The 23,737-nt window shown below is 44.2% G+C and overlaps 2 protein-coding genes and 1 non-coding gene across 3 annotated transcripts; 2 read left to right on the forward strand and 1 right to left on the reverse strand.

Moving 5' to 3' along the window:
• Positions 1-7,187: 7,187 nt before the first annotated feature.
• Positions 7,188-15,005, reverse strand: LOC112194666. Its single transcript, XM_024334883.1, is given in 3 exon segments — positions 7,188-9,193; positions 9,668-12,631; positions 14,993-15,005. Coding segments are annotated over 3 exon segments (4,983 nt in total).
• On the forward strand, positions 12,022-12,128 carry LOC112195573. Its single transcript, XR_002934631.1, has one exon. It is a non-coding gene; the product is annotated as a small nucleolar RNA R71 (small nucleolar RNA).
• A 4,094-nt stretch (positions 15,006-19,099) lies between the features above and the next one.
• On the forward strand, positions 19,100-21,223 carry LOC112194667. Its single transcript, XM_024334884.1, has 3 exons — positions 19,100-19,272; positions 19,447-20,215; positions 20,291-21,223. The coding sequence occupies exons 1-3, from the start codon at positions 19,100-19,102 to the stop codon at positions 21,221-21,223; spliced, it is 1,875 nt and encodes a 624-aa protein (XP_024190652.1).
• The last annotated feature ends 2,514 nt before the right edge of the window (positions 21,224-23,737 follow it).

Genomic DNA, 23,737 nt, shown 5'->3' on the forward strand with positions numbered 1-23,737 from the left:
TTCCACTCATGCCTTCTCGGCACCCCCGAGCTCTCCGCTCACGCCTTCCCAGCAACCCCAAGCTTTCCTTCACACCTTCCCAGCACCCCCGAGCTTCCCACTCACGCCTTCCCGGCACCCCGAGCTTCCCTCTCACGGCTTCACGGCACCCACAAGCTTCCCACTCAAGGCTTCCCGGCACCCTTGAGCTTCCTGCTTACGCCTTCCCGGCACCCCCGAGCTTCCCTCTCACACCTTCACGGCACCCCGAGCTTTCCGCTCACGCCTTCACGGCACCCCGAGCTTCCTGCTCATGCCTTCCCGGCACTTTCGAGCTTTCACACTCACACCTTCCCGGCACCCCCAAGCTTTCACGCTCACGCATTCCAGGCACCCTCCGAGTTTTCACGCTCTTGCCTTCTGGCATTCCCAAGTCTTACACTCACATCCCCTCGACATAATACACGTTAATGGAACATTGAATTCTTCTGCCATTTGTCCTTTGCAACAAATTGAATTCTTTTCTCGTTCCATTAATACGAGCGAAAACCAAACAAACACAAGCGTTCGCATATTCATCATTCAAGAATTACAAACGCTTGCCTTCAGGGCACTCATGCAACTTAGACCGAGTGTAACCTCGTCAACTTGACCACGTTCGTTCTCTTGCAAGCACCACGCGCATCATATGCAATCCGTATACTCATTCCTGGTATGCTCAAACAACTCTATGCGTTCTCGAGCCTATACGTCATATATGATCATACTCGAGGGCATTCTCATGTATACATCAATATGTATCATGCACCTCGTACATTCACATATGCCAATGCATATCAATGCATCTCACATACATTGCCCAATACAACAAGCATTCTACATATGCGCATTTTTTGTCTTTGCAGGTTAACGAGTCCCTTTTTGCTTATGGAGTTCGGGGACTTGTAGGGGCTAGACGCCTCTCGAGTGTTACTTATGCTTGATGACATCATGTTTATAACTCCCCAACCAAGAAGCTCCTCTTACTTGGGGACTTCGGGGACTTGTGGATACCTCTCACTGGCGTGACTAATTTGCTATCTCACCAAACATAAGTAACACCTTCTTAGGGGGCCCACAAGCCATGGTGGGGCCCAACCGAGACATGTATCTCATAGCCCAATGTCCAAGCTACGCCACGATAGTCAGAAGCAGCCAATACCTCACCGGAAAGCCACCTTCCCGGTCTTGCCAACATGCCTCCACAATATGGCCTTCTAGACTAGAATAGTGGTTTCTTATCCCACATGGGAAAACATGTTGTAGATACCTCTACTAGCAAGGCTAGTTTGCTACCTCACCAAGCATAAACAACACCCTCATGGGATCCAACCGCTACTTGCATCTTGTAGCCCTATGTTCAAGCTACGCTATGGTATCCGGAAGTCGCAAATCCGTCGCCGGGAAGCCGCCTTTCCGGCCTTGCAAAGTTACCCTCACAACTAGGATTTCTACACTAGAATAGTTATCTTTGCTTGTCCCACATCGAAAACCATGTAAAGGAGAAGCATTCCTTCACCTATAAAAGGAATGCCTCCTCCCACTTAAACATCATCCAACATAATCCCATTACATCTCTTGTAATCTTGTTAGGCCGCAAGGCTCGACACACTAGTACACATTCAAGTGGATGTAGTTTCCCGCTAAGGCGGGAGATGAACCACTATACATCTCGTGTCACTCTCTCTCTCTCTCTCTCTAAAGCTAACTAGAGATCCCACGGATCACTAACGTTAACATTGGCGCCGTCTGTGGGAAGCCAACACAAAGGCTTTGTCACCTACCACAAACTTTGACCCGAAAATGTCGAGTCGACGCTCATTCAACATCAAATTGGGGCCGGTCAACGCCCAACATGGCTGGTCAACGCCCAACATGGCTGGTCAACGCCTGTAGGCAAAGTCAACGCCCATAAGGCTTGATCAACTTTTGGTCAACGGCCAACTCAAAAAAAAAAAAAAAAAGTCAGCGCCGAACTATTCACTTGGTCAACGGCAACTACAAAAAAAAAAAAAAAAAAAAAAAAAAAAATGGGCGGCAAAAATTCTCTGGCCACCCATGGGATTCTTTGCTCATCAACGTCCTCTCTCTTCTTCGAGCTTCGATCACAGCAGGGCCAACGGCTCCAGCCCGGGAACTTCCGCTAACCAGCCCCGAGCTCCGGTCCAAGCTCCGCAGCTCCGGTCCTCCGCTGGGAACCAGCTCTGCCAGGTGTCTCCGCTGCAAGCTCGCTCGGCCGCGCCGCTTCGCTGCACGCTCGCTGCAGAGCTCCTCTGCAGCTACCTCCGCTGCACTCCTCGGCCGAACTGGTGCTCCACCGCTCAGCCCAGCGGACTGCAGCAACTCTTCTTCGCAGCTCCGCCGGGGATGCTCCGCCGCACTGATGCTTGGCTAGCTCCCCGCGCACCATGCTCCGCCGGACATCAATACCGCACTGTGCGCTTCAGCGGATACTATCTCCGCTAGCCTGCCTCCGCCGGCCATGGAAAGACCACCGCTGACCAAAGCTTAGCGGACAAGCTCCGCCGACCAAATTGAACTCCGCTCCACCGACTCCACCAGCTTCAACTAGCTTCATGCTCCGCTGGCCTACTCCTCCGCCAGGTTGCAGCTCCAGGCCCTCCTCCGGAGAGTCGTCCGCCAGGGGACCCCCGCTGGCATCCTCCACTGGTTTTCTCCACTCAGCTCCGCCAGACACACCGCTGAGCACCAGGTCCTCCGCCAGCCCTGGATGCCGGCACGACTCCGCTAGCTCACTGCTGTGCTCTCCGTCCACTGCAACCTCCGCCACACTAGCATTGCTCAGATCCTCCGCTGAGATTTGAACCTCCGCCGACCACCAACTCTTCACCCCTCCGCCATCCAAGGCCTCCGCTAGCCGGTACGAGTCTCCGCCGGACTCTGGAGTCTCCGCTGGACTCTTCAGTCTCCGCCGGACTCTTGAGCACCAGCGGCAAAACCTCCGCCCACCAAGACTACCGCCGGCGAACTTCTTCCGCTGATGGTTATTAGCCAGCCATACTGGGCAGAGCACCATTTCTGGGCAGCGTTTCTATCTTACCTGTGCACCCGGACAACTGGCTTCCACACCCGTCGGTCTCACCCATCACAACTCTGCCTTCAATTATGCCATCGAACTGTAGGTTTGTACGGTGGCCAGAGAGCAACTTGAAAAGCTAAGTCTCTACACCTCACATATGGACACGTGGTGGATTTTCCTTTCATTTAGTTATGTGTTCCAGTTCACATGAGCACTTTAACCAAGTGCAAGTCCTATGATACAATTCATGCATGATCCTCACCATTAGGACAGACATGTCCAGCTCTACTCTATGCCACAATTTATATATGCCAATTGCCATGCATAAGGAGAAGTACAATATATTACCATGCCTCAACCATCGTTACTTATAGCGCCTTCTATATGCCTCCTGCCAATCTGAAAATTCAAAGCAGCATTGCCAATATTCAATATGTTTGCTGCTGTTGTCAATTTTAATTTAGTACTCGCAAGTGCACGATTCAATTGTAGGATAGATGTGCAAGCACGAGGTCATTCCCTCAAGGACTGATCGAAACAATTTTGCAATGACAGGTGTGCTATACTTTAAGTGAAACAAACTGATTTTTATGATGTGATTGAGGTTTAATTAAAGAAAGGAAAACTGAAATTAAAAACAAGAATGAGCAATGAGATTTAAACTCTAAAGGAAGCAGATTATGAAGATGCTAAAGCATTGAATCCACCACCTAATACTTCTAACCTATTTCCCAATTGGTAACAATTGAATTCCCTAGATATCATGCTAAGATTTCCGTACATAAGCTTTATTGATCCCAGACATATGCCAAAGTTCTTCTAACCTATGAATTCCAACTTATTGATCCTGTATAGAACTCAAGTAGCCAAACTATGATTTACTCCACTTAATGATCAGGTTCAAGCAAACATGTTCAACTCCATTAAGCACAAAAGAACTAGAAAATCATGCAAACAAGAATATCGACTATGATCAAGCACTTGTATTCTTAATTCACAACTCTTAAATCACAAGATTAAATTATCTTTTGGCACCTTAGAAAACATCTACTCATTGATCAAGCATCATATTTTCCAACCAAATAACTCATAAACAAAACCTAGGTCTTATTGATCCCGAGCAAAGATTTTGAATAAAAGTTCTATTGAAACGGTGATTAAGAGTTTAACATAGAAATCCAGAAATTCAATAGCAAACCAACTAGATAAATAGAATAGTCATACTAAGGGCTTCATCTCAGCCCTAGCTTAGAAGTTTAGCAATCCATAACTATGAAAAACATGACTAGAATCAAAGAAAACATGAAACAAACAATGGAAGAATTGAGGAACTCGGAACCAGCGATGGTGAGAGCTTCCCTTCTCCTCGTTCTCTGCGAAATATGTTGTGTCTTGTGTATCTGAACGTCCTAGGTTTTCTGCCCTATATCTCTCTTTCCAAATCCTCCTCGACTTTGGGCTTCTTAGGTCTTCTAGTCCAACTTGGAATAGATTTCTTCTCTCCAAAGAAATGCAGGGTTATTAAAGTCAATGCAAGAAATTACTCCAAATATGTCAAACACGTTCAGCCTTGTTCCATTCAAGTGCTAAGAACAACGGACTTGGGCCTCACAAGTCAGATTCCGAAAATCCGTCAGAATCTGTCTTCCCAAACTAGGTTCACTTAAATCATCATAACTTCCTCCACGAGAATGCGAATCCACTTCCGTAAAATTCCTCAGAAAGCTAACATCCGTATCTTTCCAATGGTATAAGGCTCGCCTGCTAGTTCCTTGTGAGAAGGTACAGTTTAATCTGTGAAGTTGACCCAAAGCAGAGACAATTCTGGACACTCAGGATAGCAAGCACCCTTTCAATCCTGCGTTTAACTTTAAGCTCCAAATCTTTCTTTTCTCCAATTTAACCTACAAAACACAAACACAAAGTAAATGACTCAAAAATGATAAGAACTAAGCCTAGAATCCTACATTTAAGGGTATAAAAATGTATGAAATTATGAGTTATCAAATACCCCCAAACTTAGATTTTGCTAGTCCTCGAGCAAACAAGAAAAGAAAAATAAATAAGACTCAAGACACGGACCTAATGTCTTCCAAACATCTCAGAGAACTTATATTGCCCACAAGTATGGTCAGTCAAGATTCGAGCAAGCACAATATCAAATTCACAACTTCACTTAAAAGCTAATCTATTTTGATGACCATCATGCTCAAAATTTAGTGCAAGAACGATCAAACTAATGCAACAAAAGAAACCCAACTTCCTCATGTTTCAAACAAGTGTCAACTCAATTTCTCACAAGGATGCACTCAATTTCTTTCCACTCATGATTTTCTGACTATGGCATAAGCTTCCATTTTCACTCAAGTTATATGTGAGAGGAATGATGTATAAAGGCAAACAAATAGCTCACATATGACAACAAGAGAGAAAAGCTTTTTCTGAAAATATTTTTTTTATTACGATCTCATGAAAGGAATGCCAAAACTCGGATGAAAGGCCAGTGACACCATATGCTCACCCCTCTGCACAAGTCTCCACAAATCGAATGCACAACTTCAAAGATCAAAGAGGTCTTTATTTAGGGTTGTAATGGGGCTATGGGTGTAGGTTTCAAGAAAGAAAGGATCAAGAAATCACAAAAATCCTAAGGAATTTAGTAGAGCACTACGAAGATAATGTAGATAGATAAGAACTTCAATGAATTTCCTCAAGGCAATAAAACTCGAAACACATGAAGCAAGAAACTTTTACTTAAGGCCGGATGTCATCTTGTTGGGCCTTTGGTTCATTCTGAACACCACAATATAATAAAACAACTTATCGAATCCAAGGAAATTCTTCTATTATATTTTTTTTTCTTTCGATTTTTTTTCTTCTCGGCTATTCTTTTTGTTTTTTTTCTCGATAGCCATCAATATTTTTTTTTCTTCCTTCCTTGGATCGACATTTACAATAACATTCCTCCATATTTGCTTACAACAATACCTTGAACAATAATGAATCTCTGAAAATTTTGCTCCACTAACTCCTTAGAATAGGGTCAAGATATAGCTATACTAGGTTAAAGGGTAAGGAATTTGTGGTTGACGAAAGAAAAGGCTTAATATAGGCTCAAGAGGGTTTATCTAGGGGGTGGCACAACTTGTGTGCATTAAAGGGACACAGGTTTAATTTGGCTATGGTGGTTAATCCTAGTGCCTTTATCCTTTCCCGTCCATCATGCAATTCAACCATACGCTTCAAGAGGCTTTGGGGCAAGTTCTAGCATTTGTCCTCGTATAAAATATGCAAGTCGAATCCGAGTCTCAACCAAGATGAATAAAAGATGAGATCATGCAAAATCCACGTCAAGAAAATAGGATGATCTATTCTAATTCACTCAGAAAAGAAAAGCACATATATAAGCTCAAATTCTCACAAGGGTTAAAATCAAGTTTAACTCATCCTAGCATGCATTAATCAAATTTCAATCATAACACCAATCCAACCATCAATGCAAGACAAGCTGAGCACGATAGTCATAAAAATCTATTAACAATTACTTAAAATCATGAATCAATACATACTTGCTATCATCTTAAGACCATAATATTATCTGTAAGAAGTTCATGCTCATCATAGTGTTTGGAAGAACCCTAAGACTTAGACTAACAAACAAAACTAAAAACCCAATGAAAACACAAAAAGAATTATTATTATTATTTTTTTATTGATTTATTGAAATTTTTTTTTTTTTTTTTGTATAAGGTCAAACAAACACATAACACAGATCTAAAATAAAATAAAAATACGAAATCCCACCCCCAAACTTAAATTGAGCATTGTCCGCAATGTGAAGAACAAATCAGTCGCAGGATTGAAGTGCATATTGCAATCCCAGAATATGAAACAACAGTGCAGCAATAACAGTAAGGGGACAGAACACGACCAAAACAACTAATGGATGAAAAAGAACTACGAAAATAGAAGAAAAGAGTTAGGAAACGTCCCTGGTATGAAGGTAGCAGATGTGACATGATTAGAAGCCTCATTCTTGCTGAACACGCACTCCTCTTCTTCCAAGAATCATTGGGTTGCCTCCCAACAAGCGCTAAGTTTTATGTCTTCAGCCAGACCAAGATTAAGCTCATTCATTTGGAGGATCAGTGAAGGAAACATGCTGCTCATTGGTGTCAAAAGATGTCTCCAAGTAAGGCTTGAGACGTTGACCATTCACTTTGAAGAGTGAGTTGTTCCTCAAGTTCTTGATCTCAATTGCTCCATGGGGAAACACCTTTGTGACCAGAAAAGGACCCATCCACCGAGATTTCAACTTCCCTGGAAAGAGTCTCAGTCGGGAGTTATATAGCAACACCTTTTGGTTTGGTTCGAATGTCTTTTGACGAATAACTTTATCATGAAACCTCTTGGTGCGCTCCTTGTAAATTTTTGCATTCTCATAAGACTCATTACGAATTTCCTCCATCTCATTTAGCTGCAATGCTCTCTGTTCACCGGCTGCATTCATGTCAAAATTGTAGTGCTTGATTGCCCAATATGCTCGGTGCTCCAACTCCACCGGAAGATGACAAGCCTTCCCAAAAACTAAGCGATATGGCGACATGCCAATTGGAGTTTTATAGGCTGTCCTATAAGCCCAGAGAGCATCATTCAAACGTTGAGACCAATCTTTCCTATCCGGACGAACTGTTTTCTCCAAAATATTTTTAATTTCCCGGTTGGAAATCTCAACTTGACCACTAGTTTGAGGGTGGTAAGGTGTAGCGACTTTGTGAGTGATGGAATATTTCTTCATAAGTGATGCGAATGGCTTGTTGCAAAAGTGTAGTCCTCCATCGCTTATAATAGCTCTAGGAGTGCCAAAACGAGCAAAAATATTGTCTTTGAGAAAAGAAAGTACCACCTTGTGATCATTAGTCTTGCAAGCAAGTGCTTCAACCCACTTTGATACATAATCCACTGCCACCAATATGTAGAGATTGCCAAAGGATTGAGGGAAAGGTCCCATGAAGTCTATTCCCCAAACATCAAATAATTCAACCACCAAAATATTACTCAAAGGCATCATGTCACGTTTAGAAATATTACCCATTCGTTGGCAGCGATCACATGAAGAACAAAATTCAAAAGCATCCTTGAATAATGTTGGCCAATAAAAGCCACTTTGAAGAACTTTAGCCGCTGTTTTCTTGGCTCCAAAATGCCCACCACAAGCATAACTATGGCAGAAACGAAGAATGCTTTGAAACTCACTTTCTGGTACACATCTTCTAATCAATTGGTCTGGGCAATGTTTGAATAAATATGGTTCATCCCAAATATAATGCTTCACTTTAGAAAGAAATTTCTCCCTCTCTTGCTTGCTCCAATGATCTGGAATTTTTTTTGTAACAATAAAGTTCACAATATGAGCAAACCAAGGAGGAGAATCACGTACCATAAACAATTGTTCATCAGGAAAATTTTCATTCAAAGGAAGGCAGTCCACTTCATCATCTTCATCCACCAATCTACTCAAGTGGTCTGCAACCACATTCTCACTTCCTTTTTTATCTTTTATCTCCAAATCAAATTCTTGAAGTAAAAGAACCCAACGGATCAGTCGAGGCTTGGCATCTTTCTTGGCAAGTAAATATTTAAGGGCAGCATGATCAGTGAAGACAATTACTTTGGAACCAATCAAATAAGACCGGAACTTGTCTAGAGCAAATACAACCGCAAGCAACTCTTTCTCGGTAGTAGAATAGTTAAGTTGAGCATCATTTAGAGTCTTTGAAGCATAATAAATAGCATGAGGAAGCCTCTCTATACGCTGCCCCAAAACTGCACCCACCGCATAATCCGATGCATCACACATTAATTCAAACGGTAAGTTTCAATCCGGAGGCTTTATGATAGGAGCTGAAGTTAGGAGGGCCTTGAGCTTGTTAAATGCCTCTAGACATGCTTTATTAAACACAAATTCTGCATCTTTTGCTAATAAATTGCTCAATGGTCCTGCAATCTTGCTAAAATCCTTCATGAAACGTCGATAAAATCCGGCGTGGCCAAGGAAAGAACGCACTCCCTTTACTGTTGTTGGTGGAGGAAGATTGGTAATTAAATCCACTTTTGCTTTGTCAACTTCAATGCCTTTGCTTGAAACAATATGTCCCAACACAATACCTTGCTTGACCATAAAATGGCACTTCTCCCAATTTAGCACAAGATTGGTTTCTTGACATCTTTTGAGCACTAGAGCTAAATGAAGCAAACAATCATCAAAAGAAGAACCAAAAACAGAAAAGGCGTCCATAAATACCTCAATAAATCGCTCCACCATGTCGGAGAAAATACTCATCATACACCGTTGGAAGGTGGCAGGTGCATTACACAATCCAAAAGGCATTCTCCGGTATGCGAAAGTACCAAAAGGGCAAGTAAATGTAGTCTTTTCTTGGTCCTCCGGTGCAATAGGAATTTGATTAAACCCTGAATAACCGTCAAGGAAACAATAATAACTATGACCTGCCAATCGCTCAAGCATCTGATCAATAAAAGGTAATGGAAAGTGGTCTTTGCGTGTGGCAGTGTTGAGCTTTCGGTAATCAATACATACTCTCCAACCCGTAGTCATCCTTGTAAGCACTAACTCGTCTTTTTCATTCTTCACAACGGTTATTCCTGACTTTTTAGGAACCACTTGAACTGGACTAACCCATTGACTATCTGCAATTGGATATATAACTCCAACATCGAGGAGCTTCAAAATTTCAGCACGCACAACCTCTTTCATTGGTGGATTCAAACGCCTTTGTGCATCACATGTTGGCTTCATATTGTCTTCAAGATGGATTCGGTGCATACACATTGTAGGACTTATACCTTTAATATCTGCAATTGTCCATCCAATCGCTGTTTTGTGAGCTTGAAGAACTTGCAACAACTTCTTTTCATCTTCTTCACAAAGGTCCGAAGCAATAATCACTGGAAGTGTCTCACTTTCACCCAAAAATACATATTTCAAGTGTTGTGGCAGTGGCTTGAGCTCTAACTTCGGTGTTTGCTGAATGGAAGGCACAACTTTATTTGTGGACAAAGGTAAAGACTCAAATTGGTTCCACTTTCTTGATTCAAAAACCGGTGCAGCATTAAGAAGCTTCTCTAACTCATCAACCTCTTTCTTGGCATCAAAATCCATTCCAGATTGTGTCAAACATACTTCAAGGGGATCTTGAGATGAATTCAAAATAAAAGATTCATGAGTAATAGGAGAAATAGAATCAACCATAAAACATTTACCGTCTTCAGAGGGACGTCGACCAGCTTCAAAAATCTTGTACTCCACGGACATGTCACCAACTGTCATAGATAGAAGTCCATCTTTTACTTTAATTATGGTATCAGCAGTAGCCATGAATGCACGACCCAAAATGATTGGTACATCCTCACTTGAATAAGAATCTGGTTCAGTTTCAAGAATGACAAAATCTGCAGGCAATATGAACTTATCAACCTTCACTAACACATCTTCAACAATTCCCTTTGGCCTCTTGACTGATCGGTCTGCAAATTGCAAGGTGATTGATGTTGGTTGTAGGTCACCAAGCTTTAATTTCAAAAACAGAGAGTACGGCATCAGATTCACACTTGCACCCAAGTCCATCAAAGCACGCTCAAAATAATGATCACCAATTGTGCAAGGGATTGTGAAGCTGCCCGGATCCTTCAACTTTGGAGGGAGTCTTCTTTGAATTACGGCACTGACCTCTTCTGACAACAACACTTTCTCATGATCTTCAAATTTTCGCTTATTAGTGCATAACTCCTTCAAAAACTTCGCATAAGCTGGGATTTGTTTAATAGCATCAAGCAAAGGAATATTAATTTGTACCTTGCGAAATAGTTCCATAATCTCAGTCAAGTGCCTATCTTTCTTTGGCTTCTGAAGCAACTGTGGATATGGAGGTTTGGGAACAACTTGAGACTCTGAAGTAGACCGTAAAGTCATTTCTGGGGTGCTAGAAGTCGCTGGGTTTGAATCAGTACGTTTTTGGGATTGTTGTTGCAGCTTCAATCCTTCTGCAGATTCCTTCTCTGCTGATTCATTAATTTCTGGGTTTCCCCATTTGACTTCTTCTTTATCTCTTGGACTACGAACTTTTATATCAACTTCTTTTCCACTCCTCAATGTGATCACAGCTTTCATAGGCTCATGTTTCTCAAATTGACCCCTTGGATTAGCAAGAGTTTGGCTAGGTAAACGCCCTTGTTCTCTCTCATTCAAAGCAGTGGCAATCTGACCAACTTGAACTTCTAGCTTAGAAATAGCTTGAGATTGAACTTGCTGCTCTTTCTTGGTCTCTTGAATAGCTTGAAGCATCTGAGCATTCGCCTTTTGAAATTCCATCTGATTTTGTGCAAGTTGCTGCATGGTTTCTTCAAGAGATGGTTTCTTTTGTTCAACCGACCCTTGATAATTTTGCATGGGAGGATTCCTTGGCATTTGCACCTGATTATTATTGCTATAAGAGAAATTTGGATGTTGCCTCCAACCTGGATTATATGTATTTGAAAAAGGATCATTAACAGGCCTTCTATAATTATTCACCATGTTGACTTGCTCATCTTGGAAGAAATTTTCTAGACAAGCCTCTGTGGTATGTGCAATACTTGAACATGAAGCACATGTCTCCCTTGCAGCCTTATTTAACAGAGGAGTAAGGCTCTTCATTTGTCTTGCCAAGGCTGCAACTTGCTCTTCCAACCTAGTACTTGCACTAACCTCATATAGTCCTCCTCTTTTGGGCACTGATGTATAAGGATCATATTGCTGCGAATTTTCACATATCGTCTCAAAAGCTTGAATTGCCTCTTCTGCCGTCTTTCCCATCAAGCTTCCACCAACTGTAGCATCCACCATACTTCTACTTTGGGCATTCAAACCTCTATAGAAAAATTGAGCCTTTTGGGGTTTAGAAAATCCATGGTGAGGACACTTCAAAAACAAATCCTTATAACGCTCCCAACTCTCATAAAAAGGTTCTCCATCAGGTTGGGAGAAGCCAAAAATTTCTGCTTGGAGAGCATTGGTTTTCTTAGCTGGGAAGAATTTCAACAAGAACTTTTTAACCAAATCATCCCAAGTATTGATGGAACCAGGGGGAAGAGAGCTTAGCCACTTTCTTGCCTTGTCTTTCAATGAAAAAGGAAAAAGCCTTAAACGGATCTGCTCATCTGATATCTCATACCGAAAAGTCCCACATATGTCCTTGAATTCCTCCACATGGAGATAAGGGTCTTCATTCGTCTTCCCATAAAAGTTAGGCAAGCTTTGGATTGTTGCTGGTCTAATCTCAAAACGCACTCCTGCAGGAATAGGAGCTACAACAATACAAGATGATGTTGTGAGTGCAGTAGGAGCCGTGAACTCCTTCAATGCTTTTGTTTCATCTTCTGCCATTGGAACCACAACTTGAGCTTGAGTTCTTGCTTGCTTTAAGAGTCTTCTACGAGTTCGTTCAATCTCCGGATCATAGACAATGAGAGCTAAATTCTGGGATCGACGACCTTGCATAAACCAATTCAAACCTACAAGAAAAACAAACAAAAAAATAAGTAAAAGAAAAAACTAAAAAAACTAAAAAAAACTATACAAAAATTAAGTATGGCACAACTGACAAATCAAATTGAATTAAGTCAGTCCCCGGCAACGGCGCCAAAAACTTGTTGTCAATTTTAATTTAGTACTCGCAAGTGCACGATTCAATTGTAGGATAGATGTGCAAGCACGAGGTCATTCCCTCAAGGACTGATCGAAACAATTTTGCAATGACAGGTGTGCTATACTTTAAGTGAAACAAACTGATTTTTATGATGTGATTGAGGTTTAATTAAAGAAAGGAAAACTGAAATTAAAAACAAGAATGAGCAATGAGATTTAAACTCTAAAGGAAGCAGATTATGAAGATGCTAAAGCATTGAATCCACCACCTAATACTTCTAACCTATTTCCCAATTGGTAACAATTGAATTCCCTAGATATCATGCTAAGATTTCCGTACATAAGCTTTATTGATCCCAGACATATGCCAAAGTTCTTCTAACCTATGAATTCCAACTTATTGATCCTGTATAGAACTCAAGTAGCCAAACTATGATTTACTCCACTTAATGATCAGGTTCAAGCAAACATGTTCAACTCCATTAAGCACAAAAGAACTAGAAAATCATGCAAACAAGAATATCGACTATGATCAAGCACTTGTATTCTTAATTCACAACTCTTAAATCACAAGATTAAATTATCTTTTGGCACCTTAGAAAACATCTACTCATTGATCAAGCATCATATTTTCCAACCAAATAACTCATAAACAAAACCTAGGTCTTATTGATCCCGAGCAAAGATTTTGAATAAAAGTTCTATTGAAACGGTGATTAAGAGTTTAACATAGAAATCCAGAAATTCAATAGCAAACCAACTAGATAAATAGAATAGTCATACTAAGGGCTTCATCTCAGCCCTAGCTTAGAAGTTTAGCAATCCATAACTATGAAAAACATGACTAGAATCAAAGAAAACATGAAACAAACAATGGAAGAATTGAGGAACTCGGAACCAGCGATGGTGAGAGCTTCCCTTCTCCTCGTTCTCTGCGAAATATGTTGTGTCTTGTGTATCTGAACGTCCTAGGTTTTCTGCCCTATATCTCTCTTTCCAAATCCTCCTCGACTTTGGGCTTCTTAGGTCTTCTAGTCCAACTTGGAATAGATTTCTTCTCTCCAAAGAAATGCAGGGTTATTAAAGTCAATGCAAGAAATTACTCCAAATATGTCAAACACGTTCAGCCTTGTTCCATTCAAGTGCTAAGAACAACGGACTTGGGCCTCACAAGTCAGATTCCGAAAATCCGTCAGAATCTGTCTTCCCGAACTAGGTTCACTTAAATCATCATAACTTCCTCCACGAGAATGCGAATCCACTTCCGTAAAATTCCTCAGAAAGCTAACATCTGTATCTTTCCAATGGTATAAGGCTCGCCTACTAGTTCCTTGTGAGAAGGTACAGTTTAATCTGTGAAGTTGACTCAAAGCAGAGACAATTCTGGACACTTAGGATAGCAAGCACCCTTTCAATCCTGCGTTTAACTTTAAGCTCCAAATCTTTCTTTTCTCCAATTTAACCTACAAAACACAAACACAAAGTAAATGACTCAAAAATGATAAGAACTAAGCCTAGAATCCTACATTTAAGGGTATAAAAATGTATGAAATTATGAGTTATCAGCTACCACCTACAATTTTGCATATACACTTTGTTTCAAACTTTATCAAAGTAACTATGTTGATGTTGATTTTACAAATCCACATATTAATCATATATTTTGTTTCAAGGAAATTCAATTATTTCTATCGAGCATTCAACCTCAACTACGAGTTGACATACATTATCGGAGCACTTTATCCACCAAAGCAATGGACCGCCATCTTCGGCCAACTCCGCTAGCCTCCAAGTCGGCATAAGATAAGTCTTATCTCTTCCGCTCTTACAATTTGAGCTACCGCCGATGCCATGACTATACATGTCTCCATGACCCTTAAGCATGTCTACAAAATGTTATTAGCAACTTTACTACAAGTACATGCTACACACATACATGCTTAAATTCAATTACTTGTGACATGCATCTAGAAGCTTGTGACACTTACGACTTACTAAAACATGCTCGGATAAACGACTTGTTCGGGTTACGACTCGCTTGGGTATCGAGTATGGCCACGACTTGCGCTTGGGCCACGCCTCGCATGCTCGCACAACGCCTACACACTCAATTACACCCAACTTGCTCAAACAACCCAACTTGCTCGATCATGTCCAACATGTTTTACTTAAGCCCCAAGTTCACAAACGCTTCATTCTATGTCACCAGGACTACTCCCACAAATTACTTTGGACACCCATTACACTTGCCACTATCTATTGTGCGTGTTATATGGCCATAAGATCCACATATACAACTACCAATATTTTACATGTTCATACACATTAATGGAATATTGAGTTCTTCTACCGTTTGTTGCTTGCAACAAAATGAATTCTTTTCGCATTCCATTAATACGAGCGGTAACCAATACAACAAGCATTCTACATATGCGCGTTTTTGTCTCATTGTGTAGGTTAAAAGAGTCCCTTCTTGCTTATGGAGCTCGGGGACTTGTAGGGGCTAGGCGCCTCTCGGACATTGTTTATGCTTGATGACTTCATGATTATAACTCCCCAACCAAGAAGCTCTTCTTACTCGGGGACTTCGGGGACTTGTAGATACCTCTACTAGCAAGGCTAGTTTGCTACCTCACCAAGCATAAACAACACCCTCATGGGATCCAACCGCTACTTGCATCTTGTAGCCCTATGTTCAAGCTACGCTATGGTATCCGGAAGTCGCAAATCCGTCGCCGGGAAGCCGCCTTTCCGGCCTTGCAAAGTTACCCTCACAACTAGGCTTTCTACACTAGAATAGTTATCTTTGCTTGTCCCACATCGAAAACCATGTAAAGGAGAAGCATTCCTTCACCTATAAAAGGAATGCCTCCTCCCACTTAAACATCATCCAACATAATCCCATTACATCTCTTGTAATCTTGTTAGGCCGCAAGGCTCGACACACTAGTACACATTCAAGTGGACGTAGTTTCCCGCTAAGGCGGGAGAGGAACCACTATACATCTCGTGTCACTCTCTCTCTCTCTCTCTCTCTAAAGCTAACTAGAGATCCCACGGATCACTAACGTTAACACATGTAAAGGAAGGAGCCTCCCTGCCCTATAAAAGGAGACTCCTTCCCACTTACTCAACATCCCATTATATCTCATGTAATCTTCTTGGGCCACAAGGCCTAACACACATAGTTAAGCTTTCAAGTGGACGTAGTCTCCCCCTAAGGCGGGAGACAAACCATTATACTTCTTGTGTGTCTCTCTCGCTCTCTCTTTATTTATCGTTAATTAGACCCCTCGATCACATACATTAACATGCAGCAAGAAGGCTTTAGGGCCAAATACATAGGCCTCTTTATTTTCTTATGTATTACTGAACACATTTTGCTTAATAATATAGATATCTCTTTTTAATTTTATCTCTTTGGCCCACTTGATGGCCCAAATATTCTCCTCGTCTTAACAGTCATTGTACATACTAGGGAAGTCTCCACTAGGTTTGGCACTATCAATTATGATCCCTCAGTACCCCCCCCCCCCAAGTACTATCCATGGGCCGGGTTCACAACCCACCATGGCAGGACTCGTATGGGGTGTCACCTCAGCCACCTAGGGCCCAGGGCAAGGCTGGCACAGCCCACTTAATTACATAAACAAGAGAGTTGATATGGCATCTAGGAGTTTGATCGGTGTCCCAGGCGATATAGCATTCTGTGTGAGGTACCCGGAGAAAGCCACCAGAAACATTGGCGCTCCAGATAGGGGACTACTGATCCGTCATGACCAAGCAGGAAGAAACGGCAGGAGAGGGTAGAAGTGTCGCCCGGGCACTGATATTCTCTCCGGGTACTTCATCAGCAGAAACGCCAAGTGTCGGAAGAGAAATGCATGGTCCCGGATTCTTGGACCCACAGCACCCCGAGGCCCCGGATCAGGTAGCTCCGGTATCGGAGTTGGAGTACATGCGAGCGGAGATCGCAGCCTTCCGGGAACAAGCCAGAATTGATCTGGAACAACAAAGAACCGATAGGGAAACAAACTGCCTTTCGTAACAAAGACTGCAGGAACTGGAAGACGAAAACAACGCCCTGGCCCGAGCGCTGGACAGGAGGCACCAGCACAATGAGGCACTCACCCAAGCCCTGGCTAGAGCATCCCAAATAGCAACAGACGTAAATGCTGCTCCAGTAATGACAGGCCCCGGTCTCGCCCCAACCCCATTCACGGAAGGCGGTCAGCAGATAATCCAGGTACCGATAGACTTTCTCCCAGAAAGCTTGAGGCATCTACCACCTCCACTGTTACCACAGCCAGTTCAAAATAACCCGCCGGTAACTGACCCAAACATAGCGTTGCTTTTACAAATGAGCAACTCTTTGCGTGCCCTGCAGGCAAGGGTAGAGGCAACGGAGAGTAGCCACACCCGGAGAGCCCTGACCACGTACGAGGATCGTCTGGGTCCCTTCACCCAACAAGTAAGAGGTGCCATTCGAGTGAATATATCAAAGCCACTGAAGATTGACTATACGGGAGTCAGAGACCCATACCAACACCTACAGGCCTTCCGATCGCAAACAAGCGCCAAGGGGTATACAAATGAAGTCTGTTGTAATGTGTTCCAAGAAACCTTGTCAGGGGAGGCTTTGAGTTGGTTCTACGAACTACCGGCCGGTTCTATAGGGAACTTCAGGGAATTAGCTGACAAGTTTGTAGCTCGATTCATCTTGCGTACCGATGGGATACACACCCCTAAAGGGCCTGTTGAAAGTCCAGCAAGGGGAGAATGAAACTTTGAAGTCTTTTGTTAATCGATGGCAGGCGGCTACCGCTAAGTGCCGGGATCTTAATAAGGAACTGGCGGAGCTGGCTTTCAGGAGGGGCTTAAGGCATGGAGAATTTCTCTATGATATTAATCATAACCCTCCAGCTAACTACGATGAGCTGATGGCTACGGCCATCAGACACGCCCAGGCTGAATTCGAAACGTATGGGGACACCCCCAGACCAGAGCTAAGGGTTTCCACCCTGGCCCCGGTGGTCAGGGATGAACCACGAAAGAGGGTGTGGGACCATAGTCAAGACCGGTCATCCCTTTCCTTGAGCAAGAGAAGCAAAGAGTCCTCGTCCAGGTCCAACAGTTACGGAACCACCCAGCCTCACCAGGAGCAGAGGGCACAGCAAGCCCCGCGAACACCACCACCACCCCGGTATGAGGTGTTCACTATCCTCAACGCTTCGTATTAGACTATTTGGAACGAGAACAAGGATGAGATACCTGGACCACCACCGAGAAACTTCCCAAAGAGTAAACTTACCCAGTAGGATACCAGAAGGTTCTGTACGTATCACGAGGATGCCGGGCACAATACCAATCTCTGCGTAGCTTTAAAAAATACTATCGAGTCACTTATCCAGAGGGGCAAGCTTCAGCTGTACTTGCCTGCTAAAGATAAGAGTTATAGACGTGTAAGGCCAGATCTTCACGATCCACGGTGGGGGCCCGAAAGAGCTACCTCCCCAGAGGAAGAAGCGAAACTCTAATTTCGGTCACCCGGAAGTTTTCAAATTCCACAAGGTCCTGCTACCAGAGTTAGGCACCGGGTGGAAATCCATCACATTCCTGCAGGACGAGGAAGCTGATCTGAAGATGCCCCATGATGATCCCTTCCTGATCATGCTCCAAATGGACCATTACATAATGTCCCAGGTACTCGTGGATACCGGGGCCTCGGTTAGAGTATTATTTCACGACGCATACAAAGCTTTGAACAGGGGAAGAGCTAAGCTGTCACAAGATAATGAGCCCCTCATTAGCTTTTTAGGAGATATCATCCAGCCACTCGGATCAGACTACCTATCGATCACGGTAGGGGAGAGTCCGAATTGTTCAACCATCAAAACAGAGTTCATTGTAGTCGACTGTGCCTCATCCTATAATGCTATCCTGGGTCGACCGGCACTCTGGCGTCTAAAAACCTTCATTGCGGGTCACATGTTAGTAATGAAGGTGCCGACCCCGGTTGGCACCGCCACCATTCGGGGTGATCAGGCTGCGGCAAGGCAATGCTATTCTTTGACCGTATCTCGTGGCAAAGGGAAGTATGAGATGTTGCCCGTAGCTACTAACCCTCTGACAGACAGATACGAAGACCCCAGAGACGATACCGACGCTGACTAAGAACGGCCCGGTGCCGTGGAGGACATTGAAGAGGTAGTACTATCGGAGCAGTTCCCGGACAGGACCGTCAAGGTAGGCACCAAGCTGCCTCTGGTAATCAGGGAAGAATTGATTTCGTTCCTCGCTCTAACGCATCAGCTTTCGCCTGGTCATGCGAGGATATGCCTGGTATACCAACTGAGATAGCCACGCACAACCTCAGCATTATTCCTTTCTCGGCACCTGTAAGACAAAAGCGTAGAGCCTTCACACACGACAAGTGCCGGGCTATCCAGGTTGAAGTGAAGAAGTTGATGGCCATCAACTTTGTCAGGGAAGTGACATACCCTCGATGGTTAGCCAACGTGGTCATGGTACCAAAGAAATCCCCAGGATCATGGCGCATGTGTGTGAACTACACAAATCTCAACTGAGCATGCCCTAAGGATAGCTTCCCGCTCCCACAAATTGACCAACTAATTGACTCCACTGCTGGATACCGGTTACTCAGTTTCATGGATGCGTTCAGTGGATACAACCAAATTCGAATGAACCCTACAGACGAGGAGCACACTGCCTTCACCACAGACAAAGGTCTCTATTGCTACCAGGTCATGCCCTTCGGATTGAAGAATGCAGGCGCCACTTATCAGCGACTTGTCAACTCCATGTTTGAAGAAGTCATCGGTACTATCATAGAGGTATACATGGACGATATGCTGGTAAAAAGTTTAACCTTAAAGGATCACGTAACCAACTTCTCAATTTTTTTCGCCATCATATTACGGAACGGTATGCGGCTTAACCCACAGAAGTGCATCTTTGGGGTCGAGGTAGGAAAGTTCCTCGGGTACATCATTAGCCACAGGGGAATTGAGGCTAATCCAGAGAAGGTACAGGCTATATTAGACACGGTATCCCCAACCTACCGAAACGAGGTCCAATCTCTTACAGGTAAAGTAGCCGCCCTGTCAAGATTCGTCTCCAGGTTGACGGACAAGTGTACTCCCTTCTTCAGGCTGCTAAAGACCCAGCACGTAAAGGTAATAGCTTGGACCGCTGAGCACGAAGCTGCTTTTCTTGGCCTAAAGGCATACTTAGCCGAGGTACATCTACTTTACAAACCTGTCCCAGGAGAAATGCTCTACATTTATCTTGCGGCATCTTCGTCGGCCTTGAGCTCCGCTCTGATTAGGAAAGACTCTGATTGCGAGTACCCGGTGTACTACGCTGGAAAAGGTTACACTGGTGCAGAATCCAGATACCTGGATGTTGAAAAAATAGCATTAGCCCTCCTGGTATCGGCCCGGAAGCTTAGACATTACTTCCAGGCACACTAGATCACTGTTTTCACTAATCATCCATTAAGGCAGGTTCTGCAAAAGCCAGAGACGTCGGGCAGATTAATTAAATGGGCCATCGAATTGGGGGAATTCGATATCAAGTACCAACCCCGGACAGCTATTAAGGGCCAGGCAGCGGCAGATTTTATTTTCGAGCCAATTCCCTCTCATAACCCGCCCCCGGGATCTCCTGGGCCACCAGCCCCGGATCCACCTCCACCAAGCACTTGGCGGTTGTATGTTGATGGAGTGTCTAACAAAAGGACAAGTGGCGCCGGTATCCTACTAATTAGCTCAGACGATCAAGTCTACGAGTATGCCCTTAAATTTGCCTTCAAGGCATCCAACAATGCCGCAGAATATGAGGCACTCATAGCAAGTCTACAGATCGCCTGGGAACTAGGTGTCCAGCACCTCAGTATATCCAGCGATTCTCAGTTAGTCGTGAACCAGGTCAGCGATAACTTCGAGGAAAAGGAGTCCCACATGTCCTCTTACCAGGCCTTAGCTCAGGCACAGGTTCAGAGATTTACCTCCTATACTCTCACCCAAATACCGAGAGCAGAGAACGACAAGGCAGACGCCCTCGCTAAGATTGCGGCAACTTCCCCAAGTCCTACCTACGGGGCCACCAAAGTCGAAATACTAGAAAGGCCTAGCACTTCTAAAACGGTGTCAGAAATATTCACGGTGGACCACACAACCTCCTGGATGGCCCCAATCTTAAAGTACATGGTGGACGGTCTAGCACCAGACGATAAGGTCGAGGCCAGGAGACTCCAGTTAAGGTCAGCTCAATATACGATCATGAACGGAAAGTTATACAGAAGAGGTCACTGCTTCCCCAACCTGAAGTGTGTAACACCGGAGGACAGCCACAAAATAATGAAGGACATACACGCTGGTGTATGCGGTAACCATGCTGGAGCCCGGTCACTTACACACAAGACCCGAAGAGCATGATATTTCTGGCCAACCATGTCGGCCCTAGCTCAAATAATATCTAGTTCTTGCCACAAGTGCCAAATGTATGCAAATATCCCCAGGGCACCGCCGCCCTTTTAATCTTCCTTGCACCTTGGCCATTCTGCCAATGGGGCCTGGACCTAATAGGAAAACTTCCCACAGCAATGGGACAATTCAAATACGCCATTGTCGCTGTAGACTACCAAACAAAGTGGGTAGAAGCAGAACCTCTTGTCGCTATCACCACGGAAAAGGTAAAAAACTTCCTGTGGAAGAACATCTACTGCAAGTTTGGGGTCCCGGACACCATAGTCACGGACAACGGTACCCAGTTCGACAATGACGAGTTGAGGGCTTACACTGAAAACTTGGGCACTAGAATCCTCTATGCATCCCCGGCTCACCCCCAGACCAATGGTCAGGTCGAAGCTGTCAACAAGATAATCAAGAGGTTACTGAAGAAGAATCTCGATGAGGCCAAGGGTCTTTGGGCTGCTAAACTCCCGGAGGTATTGTGGGCTATTAGGACCACGGCAATAGAGGCCACCGGAGAGACCCCCTTCTGCATGGCTTTCGGATCTGAAGCGGTTCTCCCCATTGAAACACAAATTCAGAGTCCCAGGATCGAATACTTCAATGCAGGTACCAACTCAGAGGGCCTACAGCTCGATGCTGATTTACTCGAGGAACGTAGGGATGTGGCACACATGCATAACTTGGCAAACAAGCGGAGGATAGCTCGTTATAATGATGCCAAGGTACAGTCCCGGACATTAAAATTGGGAGACTGGGTCATGAAGCAGGTCTACCCAGAGCCCCGCAGGCTGGATCCATCTTGGACAGGCCCTTACGAGATCGTCGAAGAGGTAGGCCCCGCAACCTTTTACATCCAGGACACTAACGGAGTCGTTTCCCGGCATCCATAGAATAATCAGCGCCTACGGTACTATTACAAGTAGCTCCCAGAGCATCTTGTCCTAGCTTTAGCTTTTTGACCATACAACTATGGCAAACTACCCATCGGGTACTTATTCTGTATTAACCACCATGTGGTACTTGAATGGAAAAATGAATTATTCAGACCATTTCTAGCACTTTTTTACCTACACGGGGCATTCCCGGACATAGCTATTGTCAGTTACTCTATTCCGGTAATAAGTGATGCAAGTAAATGCTCAAGGCTAGGTATAAAACCCTAGAAATTTTAATTCCTTTTCAATTCCCATTCAAGTTCAAACATTTCCAGGCAAAGGAATTAAGTCATTGTTCAAGACAATGACAATTTCTACTAAAAAAAAAAGGGGTGATGGTTATATAAATCTGTTCCCAGGGGACTACTGCTCTCGAGCGGTACTCCGGGATCCACCGGCACCAGACTCGGCTGCCACCTCTTGGCCTTTCTTCTTCTTCTCAAGGAGTCCCCGCCTGAATTTGTTTTCATCTAGATACCCAGCTGCCACCCACTCCTTGAACTTCATAATCACGGCCTTGTCTTGAGCAGCAATCAACATATCAATGAGCTGTTGAGAGCCCTTGTACTCCTCCACGGCCTCGCGCCTCTCCACGAGAAGGCGCTCCTCCAGATGATCTGCCCTCGCCTTCCAGGACTTGGCTGAGTCTGCAGCTTCCTTTTCAGAGTTCCGGGCACTCTTCACCTCATCCCTCGCCTCAGACATTTCGCCCTCAAGCTCCGCAATTCGTCGCTTCGCTGCATCCAGCTCGGTAACCATCGGAGTCAAGGACTTAATCTTCTCTTTCAGGGAGTCCCGTTCCTTCTCCAGCTTGGCTTTCTCCCAATGCAGATACTTCACCTGCCCGGAGAGATTGCTAACCTCCTCCTTCAGGTGCGTATCTTCCTCGCTGGCATCAATCGCGTACACATTGAAGAGTGCCTGCAAACATACCGTTAGCAACACCGTAAAAAAAAAAAAAAAAAAAAGTGTTAGACAAGGGTAAAGCTATCCCATACCCGCATCATTGACTATTGGGCAAGGCGCCGATTCTCTTGTGGAGTATTATCTTTGGCCCGCACCTGATGGAGGTCTATATCCTTCAGGTCGGTGAGCATGGACCTCACGAACTTCTCATCAGCAACCCCGTACTCACTCAACAGCTATTTAATGGGCTTCTTGGGGATTACCGGTATGGCAGGGGACAACATGCCGAGCGAGAGCGACGACTCAGGTCCCGAAGGATTTTTCTTCTGCCTCTTCACCTCGGATTCTTTGACATCCCGGCCGGTATAGGTCACCTCCTGCTTATCCTCGCTTCGATGCCGGTGTCTATGCGATCTTTTCTTCTCACCGGGAAGTAGGACTTCATCGCTACCAGCGGACCGAGAAGAGAGAGATACAGCGACCGGTACCTTTTCCCTTCCGGGATCAGCTATGGTGACCACATCCCCGGCAGAGGGCTGCTCGACTTGGGTCACGGAAGCATCAGGATCAGGCTCCCCATATCCTTTATAAGTAATCTCCAGTAGGGCTTCTTCAACGGATAGACCTATAGCCT

The sequence above is a fragment of the Rosa chinensis genome, chromosome 3 (assembly GCF_002994745.2).
Source record: "Rosa chinensis cultivar Old Blush chromosome 3, RchiOBHm-V2, whole genome shotgun sequence".
NCBI classification, from domain to species: domain Eukaryota; kingdom Viridiplantae; phylum Streptophyta; class Magnoliopsida; order Rosales; family Rosaceae; genus Rosa; species Rosa chinensis.

Bases quoted from the DNA above. Each gene is read 5' to 3' on its own strand.
- LOC112194667 (XM_024334884.1), top strand. From the start codon at position 19,100: ATGCCTGGTATACCAACTGAGATAGCCACGCACAACCTCAGCATTATT. The intron at 19,273-19,446 runs GTTAGCCAACGT...GGATGCGTTCAG, and splicing joins GAAGTGACATACCCTCGATG to TGGATACAACCAAATTCGAA. The intron at 20,216-20,290 runs GTATCGGCCCGG...CCATTAAGGCAG, and splicing joins AAATAGCATTAGCCCTCCTG to GTTCTGCAAAAGCCAGAGAC.